Below are 23,867 nucleotides of genomic sequence, written 5' to 3'. Positions count from 1 at the left end.
GATTTGACTGAGGTAGCCTCTCAGATTTGGGTAGGAAGATATTTTCTTGATTTAAATGTGATATAATGTATTAATATTATATTATATAAGAATAGATTATATATTGTATTGTATACTGTATTGCAAGCCTGTTCAAGTGGCGGCCCGTGGGTCGAATCAGACCCTTTAACGACCTCAATCCCCTTTGACCAATATGAAAAAAAGTATTTATGAAAATAATAATAATTTCTTCCAATAAGAGAGTTTATTTCCGTTCATGAACTCACGCTACTGATGCTGTTATGGACTGTTGAAAGCAATATCATTATGTTTTTATTTAAATAACCTGCTAACATTCTAAGTTTCTGGGTGTTTACATTTTTGATTATTAGAAGATCATCATTTTATTAGTATTCATTTCATTAGTTATGTCTTGTTATGCACAGAAATACTTATGTTAAAAAGTTTGACCCATGCTGCTTAAGCAGAGGGAATTTAGGAGAGTGGAACTGAATAATAAAGATGTTAAATGCAACATTATGTTTATTTAAACAACAATCTACTAAGATAAAAAGCTGTATTGTTTTCACATTATAATTCCTAACTTTGCAGATCAGACAGGAAATGTAAATGCCCCGCCCCTTGGCACTTTACTTTTTTTTTTTTTTTTTAAATCTGGCCCTTCTAAAAACGTAATTGAAAAGGCCTGATGCATTGTATTATGTAATGATAGCAACTGAGAAACTTGTGCTGTGCAAACATGTGCTGATGATTTTTGTGGTCAAAAGTTGTAGTCAGTATGAGCTAATACCATTAGGGCAATGCCGCCTTCTTCTTCTTCTTGTGACATGAAGTGACTGGAGTGAGTTCTTTGACGTGTGCATATACAATAAATTGTATTATAACCCACTCTTTATTTAATCCACAGTGAGTACAGTTGTAAATGTTACAATGGGTTCATATGTGTAGCATTATATTTCAGTAGAGCACTGCGTCATTTGAAGTAGCTTAAGCTGTTTTTTCTTTCCCATGACACCCCAAATAATTTTACATTTTAAAAGTAATGAATCATCTATTTTTTTCTGTGGGCCTCTGAGCTGAAGCAGTTGAGCTTGAAGGGTCGTCTTCAAGGACACTTCAGTTGTTGGTAATAACTTCCCAGAATTATTGTGCTGGTCTGGGAATTAAGTCAGCGACTTTCCGGTCATGAGCACACGTCTCTAACCTTTAAGCAATCACTGCCCCCGAACACACACACACACACACACAGATCTTGTGTGTGTGACTCATCTCGTGCTGTTGCAGGTCTGTTCGTTTCAGCCTGTTTCACTGTATGAGAACTGCTCCATCACAGAAGAAACTGCAGCTCCACCTGCAGGTAAAACTCATCAACACACTGCAATGTGTAACTATATTGTGTTTCTCTGTGTGTGAGAAAGTGTAGTTTAAACTAAGATTAGGATCAATTATAGTTCAGGTAAACTTTGTTTAAAATTATTAAACCAGGTTTTAATTCAATTCCATCTGTGTTGCATGATTTAAATTAAAACCCGATTAAGTAAAACTCAGTTAAATGGTTCAAAGCAAAGTCAAAGTGCAAGTGTGGGGGTGTGGTTTATCTTTAGGGGGAAATAGCAGGTCAGCAGTAATATATAAAAAATATAAATTGTGAAAGTGTATGATGGCCATCCCCATGCTCTATTATGTCTCATAAGTTGTTTCAGGAATTTTGGGTTGATACCATTTGTTACACAGATTTGATGCTAAATTTAACCATTTTTTTCCAATCAATAAATTAATAAAAATGATCAATAATACCTCAAAATACGGATGGATATGGATGGATGGATGGATTTCTGCAAGAACTGCATTTTTCGGCGATTAGATGGCGAGCACTTCTGTTGTGGAAACTGCTCGGAAACCCCCTTATTGTCAATCTACCTAGGAAAGCCATCCATCCTCTGAATGCTTTAGGTCTATAGTTTGGGGTTGTATAGTTTCATGAGGCTGTGATTCTCCTAAAGGTCACCACAGGTCATTTTATACAGCAAGGTCAAGTTTAAAAAAATAGTCTGACTTTATGAAATAGGGACTAACATCATCACACATGAATACAGTTGGGCTCATTGGATCCACAAGAGTCTCAGCTTTACAGTGATACCCAATTTATGTAATTCCAAGACTGTTCAGGGACCAAAGTATGCAGAAATATTCAAATACACCATTTGAGAATAGGCGAAAATAATATATTTATAATGCATGCAAAAAACTACATGTGATTTTCATAAATTGGGCATGTCTGTAACCAATAGATTCCTTAGGTTTTCTAGTTTCATATGATACCAGTATCTTCACTCTAGCTCTAAAACCAAGCCTGCTACAAGTCATGATCCTGCAAGCCTCAGAGGGATCTACCATTTGTCTCCATTAAACACCTCAACTGTCAGTTTAAAGGTCACCACAAACAGCGTTTACTGTAAATTGGAGATTCACAACCTGGAGCTGATTTGAAAGTACTTTTGGAGTAAGATTAGATTTTAAGAAAGGTCTAGAATTAAACCTATTTATTTCAAACTAAGTTTATAGATTTGGTGCAACAGAAAATAAACCATGATATTATCATGTTTTAAAGTTAACGCTTGTTGGAGCAACCCACGCTTGTGTAGTGTTATATTCTTCCTCTGTTGTATCTCCATCAGACTCAGTGGTATCTGAGGTCAGTGCTGAACGGTGTCTCTCTGATACACGGATCCAGGACCTGATCCAGGAGGAAGGCTGGTTCCACGGCAGGTAGGCGACATCCCTCTACCTTTACTACCAGTGAATTACCAACTTTAATGTCTGTTTGCTAATGTATATCTCCCTCTTCCTTTCTCAGTAACTTTGTGTCCTTCATCCCAGGTTAGGAAGGGAGCAGGCGGAGTCACTTCTCACCTGTAGTGGGGATTTCCTGGTCAGAGAGAGCAGCTCTGCCTCTGGTCAGTATGTACTCAGCGGGATGGAGGGAGCCACCGTGCGCCACCTGCTGCTGGTGGATCCAAATGGACAGGTAGAGGGGAGTTGTGGTGTTGGATTTCAAATACACAAAGCATGAGGAGAGGGCGAATGGCAGCTGGCCTTAATGTTTGACCTTGTTGTTTGTGTTTTTGTGTGACCAGGTGCGGACCCGTGATCAGGTGTTTCTGAGCGTCGGTCACCTGGTGCGTTTCCACATGGAGAACCAGATGCCCATCGTCTCTGGCAGCAGTGAGCTGTGTCTGAACCAGCCAATCCTACAAAGACACTAGCACACACAGTCACAGCATGCATACGTTCAACACGTTTTCATCCCAACTCGTCACATACCGCCGCATTGTCACGCTCCATGGCGTTACACTCCTTGCCGTCGCTTTATTTTCGGCATCAAAACCACTATAGTTAACCCTTGGCGTCACTTTAGGATTAGGCAACAAAGCCGCTATAGTAGGAAGGGTAGGGTAGTAGGTTTAGGAACGAAATACGTGGTTGAGCTTAAAACGACTACGTTTGTACAAAGAAAATGACACTGAATGTTGTGAACACGAGACATGAACGAACAGCTGATTGTAACGTGACGCATGGGACACGAACAGCGGTCTCCTGGATGATAGCCCTGTGTTTGTTGGACCCATCCACCTCCCTTTTCCAGCCTCCGGTGTGTCTCTTTTTGCTCTTTAAACTACGTCATTGTAGTGAATGGAACACCAGTGTGTTTCAAGCTGGCGCTAAGGGGTGCCTTGTGCGGTGGTATCGAGCGCCGATGGCTGTAACAAAAGCCTCGTTATTTGACGCCCTGGGATGCATTAGCCTTCAGCAGCGGTTCTCAGTGGTTTTGGAGCTGAGGCACAATGTGCCGAAGCAAAAAACTTTAAACCGTTCAGCACTTTTAGCTGCTTTAAAATGTTAAATCAACCAAGTCCTGTCAACATGTGAGACATGACTTCATATATTACGGTATAAACTGTATGTTTAGTAAATTCTAACTCTTGTGCACACTGTGCCTCACCCTGTGCTGAGAACAGCCGCTGGCCAGCAGAACATCCTCTCTCTCTCTCTCTCTCTCTCTCTCTCTCTCTCTCTCTCTCTCTCTCTCTCTCTCTCTCTCTCTCTCTCAGGCTGAGTTTGCTGGTGTTTACTCAAAGTCTAAGCACAATCACTGGTGTCAGGAGGAAATAACCAGAATGTTGGCAGACTTTCAGAATCTTTTCTTGACATGCTAAATTTGTCTTGTGTTCATTTGTTTTTGATTTGTTATTTCTTTGCGTCCCCATTTCCCATGCTTGACTTTTCAATCCCATTTATTTGTTACATTCTGAATATGGATTAAAATGCTCTTTGTAACCAGGATCTACAGAAACAGATTTGCAGTTTAGTCTCAGATAAGATGGCAAATATGCAAATAGTAATGTTTTTGTTCCCCATGAAGTGTAATCAAATACATCTTCAGTTCTTTTACAGAATGGATTACCGGACTGGACTTTGTCTGTTATTTCTTTCTTGTTAATCTTTCAACCACAAAAAACACAACTTTATTTCTTCTGACGCCTAACTTGCTTTGAGACACCTTTTAACCATTCTTCACTTCACTTTACCACCTGGTGAAAATCATTATTAAATTGAGAAAATACTCACAAAACAATTTTACTGTAACTACCGGTTAAGATATCACAATACACTGCTGTCAGTTACCAGAGACACAAATCTAACAAAGTGGCTTTCATATAGAAAACAGTTGAATTTCTTCCTTGTTTTCTTTCTCTGTAAACATAAACACAAAACTTTCAAACATTTCATGTGATATGTAGCTATTGAATATTTGGATTTAATTTCTACTGATGAAATAAAAATAAACACAAGGCCAGTGAAGACATTAACTGAAGATGTTACATTTTCCACTTCCAGTAACATGCTGAATGGCTACTTTATCTTACAGTACAAAAAGTACAAAACTGTTTGAGAGTGCTGGCTCTAGGGAAGTTATAAGTGCAGTTTGTCCTCCTAATTTCATGATTATTTCAGCAAGCAAACTGCACATTAGTGAGATTACTAATAGATCATATAAATTATATTCACAAATAAACTTTTTATTGTAGACAATGGAGTAGAAGCGCTGCTGGGTCTCTGTGGTAATCACATACAGGTGTTCTTTGGATCCTTCAGGTGTATTGGGCTCATTCAGTCTTGTGAAGGGCTCATTGCATGGGTGGAAAAAGGTACAAAATGCAAGTCTCCCTCAAAAATAATCCAAGGCACACTGTAGTGTTTGAACAAAATGAAAAATGCCTTTATTTGACATGGAAATAATAGTTTAAAATGACCAACACCTTGCGACCAACATAGGTCTTCATCAGGGTCACTGTGAGCATTCAGCAGTAGCTTGCACACCTATATTGTGTCATACTAATCAGTAGAGTGGGAGGGTGGTTCTCCATCAATGAGCAAGCCTATTGGTGGAAAAACAAGGAAATGACACATCATTAATAGGGAGGAGAAAGAGAGGGGAAAAAAAGAAGAAAAAATGAAAAAGGGGAGGGGGAATTAAAAGGAAGTGAAGGAAAGAGGAGATGAGAGGTAAACATAAATGACTAACATAAAGACAAATATGATACAATGGACTACTAAGTCAAGGTGGACCTATACTTTCTTAATACTTAATGTGTTGTCTTATTTTGAAGGAGTCTGAAATGTCGTCACTGTTTCATGAAGAGTTCAATGTGCTCAATGTAATGTTCTGCACAAGGAAGAGGAAGATCTGACTGATTTAATAGTTGTTGTTTTTATTATATTCTGGTGTGAGATGTGACCAAAGACAAAGAGCCTCTCTGGTAAGACTTTTGAAGACACAGGCACACCAAATGACACTTAAATTAAAGTACATATTACACTAAAAAGTATCAAAAGTAATTTTAATTTAATGATAAAGTGAACCTTGAACGCCACATCTCTCGTAACGTTACCATCGTTACCATCGCTACGCTGTCTCCAGCGCATATATAAAGTTGCTATGGCAACTTTGTGGCGAAAATCAAATCAGCATAAGTAGTCAGTTTATTTTTTTATTTCCAAACATTTGGTAGTTTCTTGGTTGAACTGTTGCAAATACTGGTGTAAAAACCACAACCAGGAAATCCTGCTGAAAGCTGCTGAAACAGAGAAGACATGACTGGTGTTGAGGATGTTCAACTGGACCTGAGGTAATGAAACCTGTTATTATTCTGTGATTTAATAACGCATAGGACAAGGTGGTCTCTGTGGAAGTACTGGGGGATCATATTGAGAGGGAAGCTCTCTGCAGCATCGTCCTGTGGGGCTTTCTTTCACAACAAAGCTGCACATTATCCCTCACATAATGCAGTCTAATCCATGGGATATATGTGATCATTTTAAGGAATGGAAATGTACTTCTTATCCATGAAAGAGCATGATATGTCTGGTGACTTATGAACCAATATAATAGGCAAATGTAAAGATTTATATTTAAATAAATGTCAGTTAAGTCCCTATCTGTTGCTGGAGGACATAACACAATGGTGATTGAGTCTATATGGCCCACTGGTTTATATACACTGTTAAGAAATTCCCAGTAAAATAACAGTAAAGAGCTGGCAGCAGGGTTGCCTTTATGTTACTGTAAAATTAACATTATTATACTGTCGCTGAAATTTACAGCTTTGTACTGTCAATGAAAAATACAGTTTGAACTGTTTTTTTTTTATTAATTTCACAGTATTTTACAGTTAATTTACTGTTTAAAGAAACATTATATAGCTGTTTTTCACCTTTCTTTTACATTATCGTACTGATTTGTTTTAATGCACTATTTAGGTTGTATTTTTTACATACATTTTAATAAACATTATTTTTTTCCTAGATGAATAGACTTAGCAGGTTACAGACATAGGAATAGTCACACTAAATACAATTAAAGGCACTTGTTAGGAAAAAGGCTATAATAGACTTGTTGACACTTTTCCCAAAATGTCTGTCTCTAGCTGGCTACAAGCACAGAATGCAAACCAGAACAACATGTGAGTGAAGAACAATAAAGCTAATTCACTGATTTTACAATCATGTACAATGTACAAGCCTCACATGTGCAGATCAGGTCCCAGAATTAAAAAAATACTGCATGAAACTGTTACTGATGATACTTTAGACAGTTGATCAGCAGTAAAGTACAGTCTTTTAAGAATGCATTATAGTTCAGTTAAAAAACGGCCTATGAGCGTAATTTAACAGGTTTTCTTTTGTATTAACAGTAAAGCACTGTTTTTAGCAGTAACAGGTTAATACTGTTGAAATCCTGCTGTAAATTAACAGCAATTGTTTACAGTGTATAGATAGATAGATAGATAGTAACTTTATTGATCCCGAGGGAAATTCAAGATTTCCATAGTGCAAAACATGTTAGTAAAAAGGCAGTAAAAAAGTTAGTAGTGCAAAGTACAAAAATATATATCAGATATAAAAATACAAGGAGATGAAGAAAACTGTTAAAACTGAATATAGTGCAGGGTAACAGCTGTGATACAGGACTATTAAAAAAGTGAATTTTCAATTTCAATATTTCTAGAATGCAGTAATATGAACTTGGTGTCTGTCTGTGGTGACCATAGATGACCATTGATATAAAACAGTTGAAACAGTTGTAAAACTGTTTTATATCTATGGTGGTGACATTCCTGGAAAAGGAATGTTGTATTACAGTTTTTCTCCATTGTATACACATAAACTATACGCATAAATCTGAAAACTTGAAGCTGTATACAATTGAGAAAAACTGTAATACAGCATTTTTGTTTCTGGGAATGTCACAACAGACACCAAGTATGTAATACTACAAATCTATAAATATTGCAATACTTTCATCAGTGGGCCACAGACTCAGTCATTATTGTGTTACCTTGTTCGGCGATGGATAATGACTTAACAGACATTTATTTAAATGAAAATCTTCGAGATTGACACTTTAAAGGTCCCATATTATAAAAAAAGTGAGATTTTCACGTTTTTTTTATTATAAAGCAGGCTGAAGTCCTATATAAATACTGTGAAAGTATCGAAACGCTCAATATACAGAGAAATACACACAGCCCGTATTCAGAAACTCAAGCTGTCAGGATTTCTGTACATTTGTGATGTCACAAATATACTATATTTAGACCCTTACACAGATTTAAACATAAACATTATAAATGTGTTCCAGTTTATTCCTGGTTGCAGTGTATGCGAATTACATCAGCTGACAGGAAGTACATATGGACCCAAGCTGTTGCCTAGCAACGCAATTCTGTTGCAATTGCGTCGCAATTCCGTCGAAATGGGCTGAAACGGAGCGTTTAAGACAGAGGGTAAATACAGGCATATTCAGGCCGACAGCATGAGGAAAATATTTTTTTTTTTAACATGACAGCATGTAAACATGTTCTAGTAGAAACACAAAATACAAGAATGATCCTGAAAATGAGCACGATATGGGACCTTTAAGTCCCATCAGTTCTGCAGGTAAGGAATGGTGTCACAGGTGGCACTAGTAGCTGATTATGAAGCTGACAATGATTATGATGTGTGATATGGATGATGATACATGGATGATACATGATATGTATCCATAAAACAAGGGATGATTAATACATACTGTACATATGTCAGCACTAAACTCTCTTTTTGCTGCTTCTATCTATGTCCTACTTGTCAGCAATGTTGTTTTATATGTCTAAATGTCACTATTGTTTCTACTGCTTTTAACAACTGTGCGTCCTTTTTCCATCACTGTGCGTCCTTTTCCACTGCATGTCCTGATTTTGTTTTTGTTGTGATGTATTTTAGGAGGACTTTTAAACTGCATGTCCTGTTTTATGTTTTTGTTCTGGTGTATTTTAGGAAGACCTTTAAATTGCATGCCCTGTTTTTGTTTTGATGTACATTAGGATGCCTTCTGTAACACCACATTAAAAATGTGCCATTTGGCTAATTCTGGCATTTTTTTATACCATGTGTATTTATTAATTTGCACTGTCCATTCTCAAATAAACTAGACTAATGTGGATTTTGAGAACGTTACTACTATTACATTTGAATTCATAAAGACCAATCTGTAATTGAAATGTGGTATGCTATTTACCTGAGAGTGTGGTTTTAGAACCTCTTGTTCACAGTAACATCTCTTGATTTCTTTTCTTTTTTTTCTCTTAGACAAGAAGGTGAAAGTACTGATTACAAATCAGCACTTTCATCAGTAATAATTTCCACGGATGAAGAGGAATCAGACAGAAGACAGATGCAAAACAGCTGGCTGAAGAGACTGCGATCTAACTGGCAAGCTGTTTTGATTGGGATTTTGGTGGTGCTTTTTTGTAGTCTGACCGCTGTCCACATTGCTCAGATATATGACCTGCAAAGACTGAAAGCGGAATCACAGCTTATGGAAAAGACCACCACGCTGCTGCTGATTCAAAACAATCAGCTGCAAGCAGAAAATCAACACCAGCTTTCAATCCTGTCCACCGACAAAATGGCCTTCGTCTGGAAATTCTGCAACGAGACCACACTGCAGTGTGCACGCTGCGAGCCTGGCTGGGTCGTGCACGATTCACGTTGCTTCTTTTTGTCCCCGGAAACATATAATTGGGAAAGAGCTCGCAGCAAGTGCATTGCAATGGGTGCTGACCTGGCTGTTGTTTTGAATGCCGATGACCAGGAATTCCTTACCAACTTGACTTTTGACTTCCACCAGCAGCACCCTAATGTAAGCTACCTTTCAGCGTGGATCGGGTTGCAGGACATTGTGCAGGAGGGCAAATACCAGTGGGTTGATGGCCGAAGCATCGACAAAGATGTCTTTTACTGGATGCCCCTGGAGCCAAACAACGCCATTCCCACCTGGGACAAAGTCCAGGAAGGACAGGACTGTGTTGCCATTGTCCCGCCGAAGCACAGAGGACAGGCAAATTGGTTATACACCTGGGATGACATTGTTTGTGTTGGCAGCAGGAACTTCATTTGTGAGACCATGGCTTTCACTTAGTCCTGACTTACAGACCTGTGATGTAGCTGCATGTTGTTGGTTACGATGTGGAAGATAAAGCAACATGTCATTCTCTCTCTCAAGCTGAATTCACTGGTGTTTACTTCAGAATTTATTTTTTGCATGCTTCTCAAATGTGGACATTTGATGTTTTTTTGTCTTATAGACAGATAATGTATAATCTATATGCAGATAGTAGAATAGCTTTGGATTTTGTCCTTAGTTGAACAAAAGCAAACATTTTGAAAATGTCATTTTGGGCTTTGGGAATTGGTAAAGTATTTTTCACTATTTGACCAAAATGATTATCAATCAATCAATCAAGAAATTGGCAGATTAATCAATAATGAAAATAATCATTAATACAGACATATAAACTGGAAAAACAAAGTTCGGAAACTTGTGTTTGGTCGATTATTTCATTGTTGTTACAATGCTAATTGGCATTGTATTTTACATCTTTGGACAGCCTGTTAATTTACCTTCGCAATGATGTCCAACAAGTAAGGATCATGCATTTGTGGGATGAGCAGCACAGCTGATTATGTGGGGAGCGCCCAAGAAAAATTTGCCAAAATGCTCCGTCAATGGTAAACAGTGTATTCTCCTGTTGGTATTGACTCTTGTTTTGAGTTGTTTGGTGGATTGGATGATTGAACTCTCTATCAGTAACAAGGAAGAAACAAGACATATTGGCAATTTTACACTTTATTCATTTAATACACCGTCAGGAGCTTCAGTAGCGGTGGAAGATCCATACGCAGCCACAACAGCCTGGCACCTCCTCCTCATGCTGGTCACCAACCTGGTCACACGTTGCTGTGGGATGGCGTTCCATTCCTCAACCAGGATTCATTGCAGGTCAGCCAACGAGGTTGTGTTGGTCACTCTAACACGTACAGCACTCCCAAGCTGATCCTACAAGTGTTGAATTGGGTTGAGGTCTGGACTCTAGGCCGTTCCATTCTCTCTACTCCCACATTGTGGAGGTAGTCTGTGATAACCCTGGCTCTGTGGGGGTGAGCGTTGTCATCTTGGAGGATGAAGTTAGGTGCCAGATTGTGGAGATATGGGATCGCCACTGGCTGCAGAATCTCATCCCGATATCTCACTGCATTGAGATGGCCTTCAATGATGACAAGCCTTGTTTTGCCAGTGAGGGAGATGCCCCACACCATGACACTGCCCCCACCAAAAGCTGTTACTCGATCGGTGCAACAATCAGCATAGCGTTCTCTACGTCGTCTCCATACTTTCACCCTGCCATCCAACTTTGGCAGACAGAACCTGGACTCATCACTGAACATGACATTCCCCCACATGTTCAGGTTCCATTGTCTGTGTTGTCGACACCAGCGCAAACGGGCCTGACGGTGAAGGGCAGTCATTGCAGGCTTCCTGGTAACCTTATGAGAATACACTGTTTACCATTGGCAGAGCATTTTGGCAAATTTTTCTTGGGCGCTCCCCACATAATCAGCTGTGCTGCTCATCCCACAAATGCATGATCCTTACAAGTTGGACATCATTGCGAAGGTAAATAAACAGGCTTTCCAACGATGTAAAATACAATGACCATTAGTATTGTAACAACAGAGAAATAATCCACCAAACACAAGTTTCCGAACTTTATTTTTCCAGTATATTTGTGTAGCACTATGTTTTTGTGTCTTCAAATTTTATATCCACACACGCAACATGACTTTTAATTCGGCAAACTCAAAGGAATCTATGCTGAGTATGTTTCTCTATCTTTGTGTTTTTTGTGATTGTGTGTACTCGACTGCATATACAGTATATGTGTGCACAACATTAACAGAGGTCAAGTCAGAGCTTCTCCACAGCGGAGGCAGGGAGGTGAACATCATAACTCTCTGCATGCAGGTCAGCAGTGAGGATCTGTCACAAATGGAGCCCAGAGGAGGCGATAACAGACCAAAAGGCCAAACAGGACGGTGAAGTCAGCGAGCACCGCGACTACTACTGCGTGATCCAAGGAAAGACGTCACCCGCTGGTGGAGTAGAGGACCTGCGGATCACTAGGGAGGAGAACAAACAAGATCCTGACATACATACGTAAGAGTGAATTATTAACACCAAAACACAAACTATATTTAGTCAGATCGTTCCAAAGCTTTTAACCCCATCCTATGGCCCTCCTCAGCAGATTAAGTTACTCTGTTGTCAGAGTGAGATGGAGATGGCTTAGTTGTTCTCACATGATTAAAGGATGGAATATAATAATGATATAATGTCAAGTCAAATCAAAGTTTGTTAAAGCCCAATATCACAAAGCATGCCTCAAAGGGTTGCACATATAATGAAAACAACAATGTGCAACATTTGTAAAACACACAGCAAACATATCTACGGTAAGTGGTCTAAACTACATACAAAGTTAGACACACACACACAATATATATACAATAAAAACAATAGCAACAATAGCAACATTAGCAAAATATGCAGTTTCAGTTGGATAACCACAATTAGTATTTTTGGCGAAAAGATGTGTTTTGAGTTTACTTTTGAATGATTTGACTGAGGTAGCCTCTCAGATTTGGGTAGGAAGATATTTTCTTGATTTAAATGTGATATAATGTATTAATATTATATTATATAAGAATAGATTATATATTGTATTGTATACTGTATTGCAAGCCTGTTCAATTGGCGGCCCGTTGGTCGAATCAGACCCTTTAACGACCTCAATCCCCGTCGACCAATATGAAAAAAGTAATAATAATAATTTCTTCCAATAAGAGAGTTTATTTCCGTTCATGAACTCACGCTACTGATGCTGTTATGGACTGTTGAAAGCAATATCATTATGTTTTTATTTAAATAACCTGCTAACATTCTAAGTTTCTGGGTGTTTACATTTTTGATTATTAGAAGATCATCATTTTATTAGTATTCATTTCATTAGTTATGTCTTGTTATGCACAGAAATACTTATGTTAAAAAGTTTGACCCATGCTGCTTAAGCAGAGGGAATTTAGGAGAGTGGAACTGAATAATAAAGATGTTAAATGCAACATTATGTTTATTTAAACAACAATCTACTAAGATAAAAAGCTGTATTGTTTTCACATTATAATTCCTAACTTTGCAGATCAGACAGGAAATGTAAATGCCCCGCCCCTTGGCACTTTACTTTTTCTTTTTTTTTTTAAATCTGGCCCTTCTAAAAACGTAATTGAAAAGGCCTGATGCATTGTATTATGTAATGATAGCAACTGAGAAACTTGTGCTGTGCAAACATGTGCTGATGATTTTTGTGGTCAAAAGTTGTAGTCAGTATGAGCTAATACCATTAGGGCAATGCCGCCTTCTTCTTCTTCTTGTGACATGAAGTGACTGGAGGGAGTCCTTTGACGTGTGCATATACAATAAATTGTATTATAACCCACTCTTTATTTAATCCACAGTGAGTACAGTTGTAAATGTTACAATGGGTTCATATGTGTAGCATTATATTTCAGTAGAGCACTGCGTCATTTGAAGTAGCTTAAGCTGTTTTTTCTTTCCCATGACACCCCAAATAATTTTACATTTTAAAAGAAATGAATCATCTATTTTTTTCTGTGGGCCTCTGAGTTGAAGCAGTTGAGCTTGAAGGGTCGTCTTCAAAGACACTTCAGTTGTTGGTAATAACTTCCCAGAATTATTGTGCTGGTCTGGGAATTAAGTCAGCGACTTTCCGGTCATGAGCACACGTCTCTAACCTTTAAGCAATCACTGCCCCCGAACACACACACACACACACACACACACACACACACACACACACACACACACACACACACACACACACACACACACACACACACACACACACACACACACACACACACACACACACACACAGAGATCTTGTGTGTGTGACTCATCTCGTGCTGTTGCAGGTCTGTTCGTTTCAGCCTGTTTCACTGTATGAGAACTGCTCCATCACAGAAGAAACTGCAGCTCCACCTGCAGGTAAAACTCATCAACACACTGCAATGTGTAACTATATTGTGTTTCTCTGTGTGTGAGAAAGTGTAGTTTAAACTAAGATTAGGATCAATTATAGTTCAGGTAAACTTTGTTATTATTAAACCAGGTTTTAATTCAATTCCATCTGTGCTTCATAATTTAAATTAAAACCTGATTAAGTAAAACTCAGTTAAATGGTTCAAAGCAAAGTCAAAGTGCAAGTGTGGGGGTGTGGTTTATCTTTAGGGGGAAATAGCAGGTCAGCAGTAATATATAAAAAATATAAATTTTGAAAGTGTATGATGGCCATCCCCATGCTCTATTATGTCTCATAAGTTGTTTCAGGAATTTTGGGTTGATACCATTTGTTACACAGATTTGATGCTAAATTTAACAATACACCATTTTAGAATAGGCGAAAATAATATATTTATAATGCATGCAAAAAACTACATGTGATTTTCATAAAGTGGGCATGTCTGTAACCAATAGATTCCTTAGGTTTTCTAGTTTCATATGATACCAGTATCTTCACTCTAGCTCTAAAACCAAGCCTGCTACAAGTCATGATCCTGCAAGTCTCAGAGGGATCTACCATTTGTCTCCATTAAACACCTCAACTGTCAGTTTAAAGTTAACCACAAACAGCGTTTACTGTAAATTGGAGATTCACAACCTGGAGCTGATTTGAAAGTACTTTTGGAGTAAGATTAGATTTTAAGAAAGGTCTAGAATTAAACCTATTTAATTCAAACTAAGTTTATAGATTTGGTGCAACAGAAAATAAACCATGATATTATCATGTTTTAAAGTTAACGCTTGTTGGAGCAACCCACGCTTGTGTAGTGTTATATTCTTCCTCTGTTGTATCTCCATCAGACTCAGTGGTATCTGAGGTCAGTGCTGAACGGTGTCTCTCTGATACACGGATCCAGGACCTGATCCAGGAGGAAGGCTGGTTCCACGGCAGGTAGGCAACATCCCTCTACCTTTACTACCAGTGAATTACCAACTTTAATGTCTGTCTGCTAATGTATATCTCCCTCTTCCTTTCTCAGTAACTTTGTTTCCTTCATCCCAGGTTAGGAAGGGAGCAGGCGGAGTCACTTCTCACCTGTAGTGGGGATTTCCTGGTCAGAGAGAGCAGCTCTGCCTCTGGTCAGTACGTACTCAGTGGGATGGAGGGAGCCACCGTGCGCCACCTGCTGCTGGTGGATCCAAACGGACAGGTAGAGGGGAGTTGTGGTGTTGGATTTCAAATACACAAAGCATGAGGAGAGGGCGAATGGCAGCTGGCCTTAATGTTTGACCTTGTTGTTTGTGTTTTTGTGTGAACAGGTGCGGACCCGTGATCAGGTGTTTCTGAGCGTCGGTCACCTGGTGCGTTTCCACATGGAGAACCAGATGCCCATCGTCTCTGGCAGCAGTGAGCTGTGTCTGAACCAGCCAATCCTACAAAGACACTAGCACACACAGTCACAGCATGCATACGTTCAACACGTTTTCATTCCAACTCGTCACATACCGCCGCATTGTCACGCTCCATGGCGTTACACTCCTCTTGCCGTCGCTTTATTTTCGGCAACAAAACCATTATAGTTACCCTTGGCGTCACTTTAGGATTAGGCATCAAAGCCGCTATAGTAAGAAGGGTAGGGTAGTAGGTTTAGGAACGAAATACGTGGTTGAGCTTAAAACTAATACGTTTGTACAGTGAAAAAACGTGACCTATGGGACATGAACAGCGGTCTCCTGGATGATAGCCCTGTGTTTGTTGGACCCATCCACCTCCCTTTACCAGCCGTCCGGTGTGTCTCTTTTTGCTCTTTAAACTACGTCATTGTAGTGAATGGAACACCAGTGTGTTTCAAGCTGGCGCTAAGGGGTGCCTTGTGCGGTGGTATCGAGCGCCGATGGCTGTAACAAAAGCCTCGTTATTTGACGCCCTGGGATGCATTAGCCTTCAGCAGCGGTTCTCAGTGGTTTTGGAGCTGAGGCACAATGTGCCCAAGCAAAAAACTTTAAAACGTTCAGCACTTTTAGCTGCTTTCAAATGTTAAATCAACCAAGTCCTGTCAACATGTGAGACATGACTTCATATATTACGGTATAAACTGTATGTGCAGTAAATTCTAACTCTTGTGCACACTGTGCCTCGCCCTGTGCTGAGAACAGCCGCTGGCCAGCAGAACATCCTCCCTCTCTCTCTCTCTCTCTCTCTCTCTCTCTCTCTCAGGCTGAGTTTGCTGGTGTTTACTCAAAGTCTAAGCACAATCACTGGTGTCAGGAGGAAATAACCAGAACGTTGGCAGACTTTCAGAATCTTTTCTTGACATGCTAAATTTGTCTTGTGTTCATTTGTTTTTGATTTGTTATTTCTTTGCGTCCCCATTTCCCATGCTTGACTTTTCAATCCCATTTATTTGTTACATTCTGAATATGGATTAAAATGCTCTTTGTAACCAGGATCTACAGAAACAGATTTGCAGTTTAGTCTCAGATAAGATGGCAAATATGCAAATAGTAATGTTTTTGTTCCCCATGAAGTGTAATCAAATACATCTTCAGTTGTTTTACAGAATGGATTACCGGACTGGACTTTGTCTGTTATTTTTTCTTGTTAATCTTTCAACCACAAAAAACACAACTTTATTTCTTCTGACGCCTAACTTGCTTTGAGACACCTTTTAACCATTCTTCACTTCACTTTACCACCTGGTGAAAATTATTATTAAATTGAGAAAATACTCACAAAACAATTTTACTGTAACTACCGGTTAAGATATCACAATACACTGCTGTCAGTTACCAGAGACACAAATCTAACAAAGTGGCTTTCATATAGAAAACAGTTGAATTTCTTCCTTGTTTTCTTTCTCTGTAAACATAAACACAAAACTTTCAAACATTTCATGTGATATGTAGCTATTGAATATTTGGATTTAATTTCTACTGATGAAATAAAAATAAACACAAGGCCAGTGAAGACATTAACTGAAGATGTTACATTTTCCACTTCCAGTAACATGCTGAATGGCTACTTTATCTTACAGTACAAAAAGTACAAAACTGTTTGAGAGTGCTGGCTCTAGGGAAGTTATAAGTGCAGTTTGTCCTCCTAATTTCATGATTATTTCAGCAAGCAAACTGCACATTAGTGAGATTACTAATAGATCATATAAATTATATTCACAAATAAACTTTTTATTGTAGACAATGGAGTAGAAGCGCTGCTGGGTCTCTGTGGTAATCACATACAGGTGTTCTTTGGATCCTTCAGGTGTATTGGGCTCATTCAGTCTTGTGAAGGGCTCATTGCATGGGTGGAAAAAGGTACAAAATGCAAGTCTCCCTCAAAAATAATCCAAGGCACACTGTAGTGTTTGAACAAAATGAAAAATGCCTTTATTTGACATGGAAATAATAGTTTAAAATGACCAACACCTTGCGACCAACATAGGTCTTCATCAGGGTCACTGTGAGCATTCAGCAGTAGCTTGCACACCTATATTGTGTCATACTAATCAGTAGAGTGGGAGGGTGGTTCTCCATCAATGAGCAAGCCTATTGGTGGAAAAACAAGGAAATGACACATCATTAATAGGGAGGAGAAAGAGAGGGGAAAAAAAGAAGAAAAAATGAAAAAGGGGAGGGGGAATTAAAAGGAAGTGAAGGAAAGAGGAGATGAGAGGTAAACATAAATGACTAACATAAAGACAAATATGATACAATGGACTACTAAGTCAAGGTGGACCTATACTTTCTTAATACTTAATGTGTTGTCTTATTTTGAAGGAGTCTGAAATGTCGTCACTGTTTCATGAAGAGTTCAATGTGCTCAATGTAATGTTCTGCACAAGGAAGAGGAAGATCTGACTGATTTAATAGTTGTTGTTTTTATTATATTCTGGTGTGAGATGTGACCAAAGACAAAGAGCCTCTCTGGTAAGACTTTTGAAGACACAGGCACACCAAATGACACTTAAATTAAAGTACATATTACACTAAAAAGTATCAAAAGTAATTTTAATTTAATGATAAAGTGAACCTTGAACGCCACATCTCTCGTAACGTTACCATCGTTACCATCGCTACGCTGTCTCCAGCGCATATATAAAGTTGCTATGGCAACTTTGTGGCGAAAATCAAATCAGCATAAGTAGTCAGTTTATTTTTTTATTTCCAAACATTTGGTAGTTTCTTGGTTGAACTGTTGCAAATACTGGTGTAAAAACCACAACCAGGAAATCCTGCTGAAAGCTGCTGAAACAGAGAAGACATGACTGGTGTTGAGGATGTTCAACTGGACCTGAGGTAATGAAACCTGTTATTATTCTGTGATTTAATAACGCATAGGACAAGGTGGTCTCTGTGGAAGTACTGGGGGATCATATTGAGAGGGAAGCTCTCTGCAGCATCGTCCTGTGGGGCTTTCTTTCACAACAAAGCTGCACATTATCCCTCACATAATGCAGTCTAATCCATGGGATATATGTGATCATTTTAAGGAATGGAAATGTACTTCTTATCCATGAAAGAGCATGATATGTCTGGTGACTTATGAACCAATATAATAGGCAAATGTAAAGATTTATATTTAAATAAATGTCAGTTAAGTCCCTATCTGTTGCTGGAGGACATAACACAATGGTGATTGAGTCTATATGGCCCACTGGTTTATATACACTGTTAAGAAATTCCCAGTAAAATAACAGTAAAGAACTGGCAGCAGGGTTGCCTTTATGTTACTGTAAAATTAACATTATTATACTGTCGCTGAAATTTACAGCTTTGTACTGTCAATGAAAAATACAGTTTGAACTGTTTTTTTTTTATTAATTTCACAGTATTTTACAGTTAATTTACTGTTTAAAGAAACATTATATAGCTGTTTTTCACCTTTCTTTTACATTATCGTACTGATTTGTTTTAATGCACTATTTAGGTTGTATTTTTTACATACATTTTAATAAACATTATTTTTTTCCTAGATGAATAGACTTAGCAGGTTACAGACATAGGAATAGTCACACTAAATACAATTAAAGGCACTTGTTAGGAAAAAGGCTATAATAGACTTGTTGACACTTTTCCCAAAATGTCTGTCTCTAGCTGGCTACAAGCACAGAATGCAAACCAGAACAACATGTGAGTGAAGAACAATAAAGCTAATTCACTGATTTTACAATCATGTACAATGTACAAGCCTCACATGTGCAGATCAGGTCCCAGAATTAAAAAAATACCGCATGAAACTGTTACTGATGATACTTTAGACAGTTGATCAGCAGTAAAGTACAGTCTTTTAAGAATGCATTATAGTTCAGTTAAAAAACGGCCTATGAGCGTAATTTAACAGGTTTTCTTTTGTATTAACAGTAAAGCACTGTTTTTAGCAGTAACAGGTTAATACTGTTGAAATCCTGCTGTAAATTAACAGCAATTGTTTACAGTGTATAGATAGATAGATAGATAGTAACTTTATTGATCCCGAGGGAAATTCAAGATTTCCATAGTGCAAAACATGTTAGTAAAAAGGCAGTAAAAAAGTTAGTAGTGCAAAGTACAAAAATATATATCAGATATAAAAATACAAGGAGATGAAGAAAACTGTTAAAACTGAATATAGTGCAGGGTAACAGCTGTGATACAGGACTATTAAAAAAGTGAATTTTCAATTTCAATATTTCTAGAATGCAGTAATATGAACTTGGTGTCTGTCTGTGGTGACCATAGATGACCATTGATATAAAACAGTTGAAACAGTTGTAAAACTGTTTTATATCTATGGTGGTGACATTCCTGGAAAAGGAATGTTGTATTACAGTTTTTCTCCATTGTATACACATAAACTATACGCATAAATCTGAAAACTTGAAGCTGTATACAATTGAGAAAAACTGTAATACAGCATTTTTGTTTCTGGGAATGTCACAACAGACACCAAGTATGTAATACTACAAATCTATAAATATTGCAATACTTTCATCAGTGGGCCACAGACTCAGTCATTATTGTGTTACCTTGTTCGGCGATGGATAATGACTTAACAGACATTTATTTAAATGAAAATCTTCGAGATTGACACTTTAAAGGTCCCATATTATAAAAAAAGTGAGATTTTCACGTTTTTTTTATTATAAAGCAGGCTGAAGTCCTATATAAATACTGTGAAAGTATCGAAACGCTCAATATACAGAGAAATACACACAGCCCGTATTCAGAAACTCAAGCTGTCAGGATTTCTGTACATTTGTGATGTCACAAATATACTATATTTAGACCCTTACACAGATTTAAACATAAACATTATAAATGTGTTCCAGTTTATTCCTGGTTGCAGTGTATGCGAATTACATCAGCTGACAGGAAGTACATATGGACCCAAGCTGTTGCCTAGCAACGCAATTCTGTTGCAATTGCGTCGCAATTCCGTCGAAATGGGCTAAAACGGAGTGTTTAAGACAGAGGGTAAATACAGGCATATTCAGGCCGACAGCATGAGGAAAATATTTTTTTTTTTAACATGACAGCATGTAAACATGTTCTAGTAGAAACACAAAATACAAGAATGATCCTGAAAATGAGCACGATATGGGACCTTTAAGTCCCATCAGTTCTGCAGGTGAGGAATGGTGTCACAGGTGGCACTAGTAGCTGATTATGAAGCTGACAATGATTATGATGTGTGATATGGATGATGATACATGGATGATACATGATATGTATCCATAAAACAAGGGATGATTAATACATACTGTACATATGTCAGCACTAAACTCTCTTTTTGCTGCTTCTATCTATGTCCTACTTGTCAGCAATGTTGTTTTATATGTCTAAATGTCACTATTGTTTCTACTGCTTTTAACAACTGTGCGTCCTTTTTCCATCACTGTACGTCCTTTTCCACTGCATGTCCTGATTTTGTTTTTGTTGTGATGTATTTTAGGAGGACTTTTAAACTGCATGTCCTGTTTTATGTTTTTGTTCTGGTGTATTTTAGGAAGACCTTTAAATTGCATGCCCTGTTTTTGTTTTGATGTACATTAGGATGCCTTCTGTAACACCACATTAAAAATGTGCCATTTGGCTAATTCTGGCATTTTTTTATACCATGTGTATTTATTAATTTGCACTGTCCATTCTCAAATAAACTAGACTAATGTGGATTTTGAGAACGTTACTACTATTACATTTGAATTCATAAAGACCAATCTGTAATTGAAATGTGGTATGCTATTTACCTGAGAGTGTGGTTTTAGAACCTCTTGTTCACAGTAACATCTCTTGATTTCTTTTCTTTTTTTTCTCTTAGACAAGAAGGTGAAAGTACTGATTACAAATCAGCACTTTCATCAGTAATAATTTCCACGGATGAAGAGGAATCAGACAGAAGACAGATGCAAAACAGCTGGCTGAAGAGACTGCGATCTAACTGGCAAGCTGTTTTGATTGGGATTTTGGTGGTGCTTTTTTGTAGTCTGACCGCTGTCCACATTGCTCAGATATATGACCTGCAAAGACTGAAAGCGGAATCACAGCTTATGGAAAAGACCACCACGCTGCTGCTGATTCAAAACAATCAGCTGCAAGCAGAAAATCAACACCAGCTTTCAATCCTGTCCACCGACAAAATGGCCTTCGTCTGGAAATTCTGCAACGAGACCACACTGCAGTGTGCACGCTGCGAGCCTGGCTGGGTCGTGCACGATTCACGTTGCTTCTTTTTGTCCCCGGAAACATATAATTGGGAAAGAGCTCGCAGCAAGTGTGTTGCAATGGGTGCTGACCTGGCTGTTGTTTTGAATGCCGATGACCAGGAATTCCTTACCAACTTGACTTTTGACTTCCACCAGCAGCACCCTAATGTAAGCTACCTTTCAGCGTGGATCGGGTTGCAGGACATTGTGCAGGAGGGCAAATACCAGTGGGTTGATGGCCGAAGCATCGACAAAGATGTCTTTTACTGGATGCCCCTGGAGCCAAACAACGCCATTCCCACCTGGGACAAAGTCCAGGAAGGACAGGACTGTGTTGCCATTGTCCCGCCGAAGCACAGAGGACAGGCAAATTGGTTATACACCTGGGATGACATTGTTTGTGTTGGCAGCAGGAACTTCATTTGTGAGACCATGGCTTTCACTTAGTCCTGACTTACAGACCTGTGATGTAGCTGCATGTTGTTGGTTACGATGTGGAAGATAAAGCAACATGTCATTCTCTCTCTCAAGCTGAATTCACTGGTGTTTACTTCAGAATTTATTTTTTGCATGCTTCTCAAATGTGGACATTTGATGTTTTTTTGTCTTATAGACAGATAATGTATAATCTATATGCAGATAGTAGAATAGCTTTGGATTTTGTCCTTAGTTGAACAAAAGCAAACATTTTGAAAATGTCATTTTGGGCTTTGGGAATTGGTAAAGTATTTTTCACTATTTGACCAAAATGATTATCAATCAATCAATCAAGAAATTGGCAGATTAATCAATAATGAAAATAATCATTAATACAGACATATAAACTGGAAAAACAAAGTTCGGAAACTTGTGTTTGGTCGATTATTTCATTGCTGTTACAATGCTAATTGGCATTGTATTTTACATCTTTGGACAGCCTGTTAATTTACCTTCGCAATGATGTCCAACAAGTAAGGATCATGCATTTGTGGGATGAGCAGCACAGCTGATTATGTGGGGAGCGCCCAAGAAAAATTTGCCAAAATGCTCCGTCAATGGTAAACAGTGTATTCTCCTGTTGGTATTGACTCTTGTTTTGAGTTGTTTGGTGGATTGGATGATTGAACTCTCTATCAGTAACAAGGAAGAAACAAGACATATTGGCAATTTTACACTTTATTCATTTAATACACCGTCAGGAGCTTCAGTAGCGGTGGAAGATCCATACGCAGCCACAACAGCCTGGCACCTCCTCCTCATGCTGGTCACCAACCTGGTCACACATTGCTGTGGGATGGCGTTCCATTCCTCAACCAGGATTCATTGCAGGTCAGCCAACGAGGTTGTGTTGGTCACTCTAACACGTACAGCACTCCCAAGCTGATCCTACAAGTGTTGAATTGGGTTGAGGTCTGGACTCTAGGCCGTTCCATTCTCTCTACTCCCACATTGTGGAGGTAGTCTGTGATAACCCTGGCTCTGTGGGGGTGAGCGTTGTCATCTTGGAGGATGAAGTTAGGTGCCAGATTGTGGAGATATGGGATCGCCACTGGCTGCAGAATCTCATCCCGATATCTCACTGCATTGAGATGGCCTTCAATGATGACAAGCCTTGTTTTGCCAGTGAGGGAGATGCCGCCCCACACCATGACACTGCCCCCACCAAAAGCTGTTACTCGATCGGTGCAACAATCAGCATAGCGTTCTCCACGTCGTCTCCATACTTTCACCCTGCCATCCAACTTTGGCAGACAGAACCTGGACTCATCACTGAACATGACATTCCCCCACATGTTCAGGTTCCATTGTCTGTGTTGTCGACACCAGCGCAAACGGGCCTGACGGTGAAGGGCAGTCATTGCAGGCTTCCTGGTAACCTTATGAGAATACACTGTTTACCATTGGCAGAGCATTTTGGCAAATTTTTCTTGGGCGCTCCCCACATAATCAGTTGTGCTGCTCATCCCACAAATGCATGATCCTTACAAGTTGGACATCATTGCGAAGGTAAATAAACAGGCTTTCCAACGATGTAAAATACAATGACCATTAGTATTGTAACAACAGAGAAATAATCCACCAAACACAAGTTTCCGAACTTTATTTTTCCAGTATATTTGTGTAGCACTATGTTTTTGTGTCTTCAAATTTTATATCCACACACGCAACATGACTTTTAATTCGGC

General features: G+C 38.7%; 1 protein-coding gene and 2 long non-coding RNA genes across 4 annotated transcripts; all 3 read left to right on the top strand.

Annotated features, from left to right (window-relative positions):
- Positions 1-9,511: 9,511 nt before the first annotated feature.
- On the top strand, positions 9,512-10,024 carry LOC141761752 (C-type lectin domain family 4 member E-like). Its single transcript, XM_074625361.1, has one exon. The coding sequence runs from the start codon at positions 9,512-9,514 to the stop codon at positions 10,022-10,024; it is 513 nt and encodes a 170-aa protein (XP_074481462.1).
- Positions 10,025-13,703: 3,679 nt separating this feature from the next.
- On the top strand, positions 13,704-15,236 carry LOC141762116 (uncharacterized). Its single transcript, XR_012592727.1, has 3 exons — positions 13,704-14,005; positions 14,882-14,972; positions 15,084-15,236. It is a non-coding gene; the product is annotated as an uncharacterized LOC141762116 (long non-coding RNA).
- Positions 15,237-17,699: 2,463 nt separating this feature from the next.
- Positions 17,700-22,226, top strand: LOC141758792 (uncharacterized). 2 transcript variants are annotated; one of them, XR_012591947.1, is made up of 3 exons: positions 17,700-17,947; positions 18,200-18,316; positions 21,318-22,226. It is a non-coding gene; the product is annotated as an uncharacterized LOC141758792 (long non-coding RNA). The 2 variants fall into 2 exon arrangements; XR_012591945.1 differs by lacking the exon at positions 17,700-17,947 and having other exon boundaries at positions 17,954-18,316.
- The last annotated feature ends 1,641 nt before the right edge of the window (positions 22,227-23,867 follow it).

This window comes from Sebastes fasciatus, chromosome 2 (genome assembly GCF_043250625.1).
Source record: "Sebastes fasciatus isolate fSebFas1 chromosome 2, fSebFas1.pri, whole genome shotgun sequence".
Taxonomy (NCBI): domain Eukaryota; kingdom Metazoa; phylum Chordata; class Actinopteri; order Perciformes; family Sebastidae; genus Sebastes; species Sebastes fasciatus.
This window is presented reverse-complemented; position numbering and strand designations above follow the sequence as displayed.

What these genes read in the sequence shown, in the direction of transcription:
- LOC141761752 (XM_074625361.1), top strand. Translation starts at nt 9,512, where the DNA reads ATGGCCTTCGTCTGGAAATTCTGCAACGAGACCACACTGCAGTGTGCA.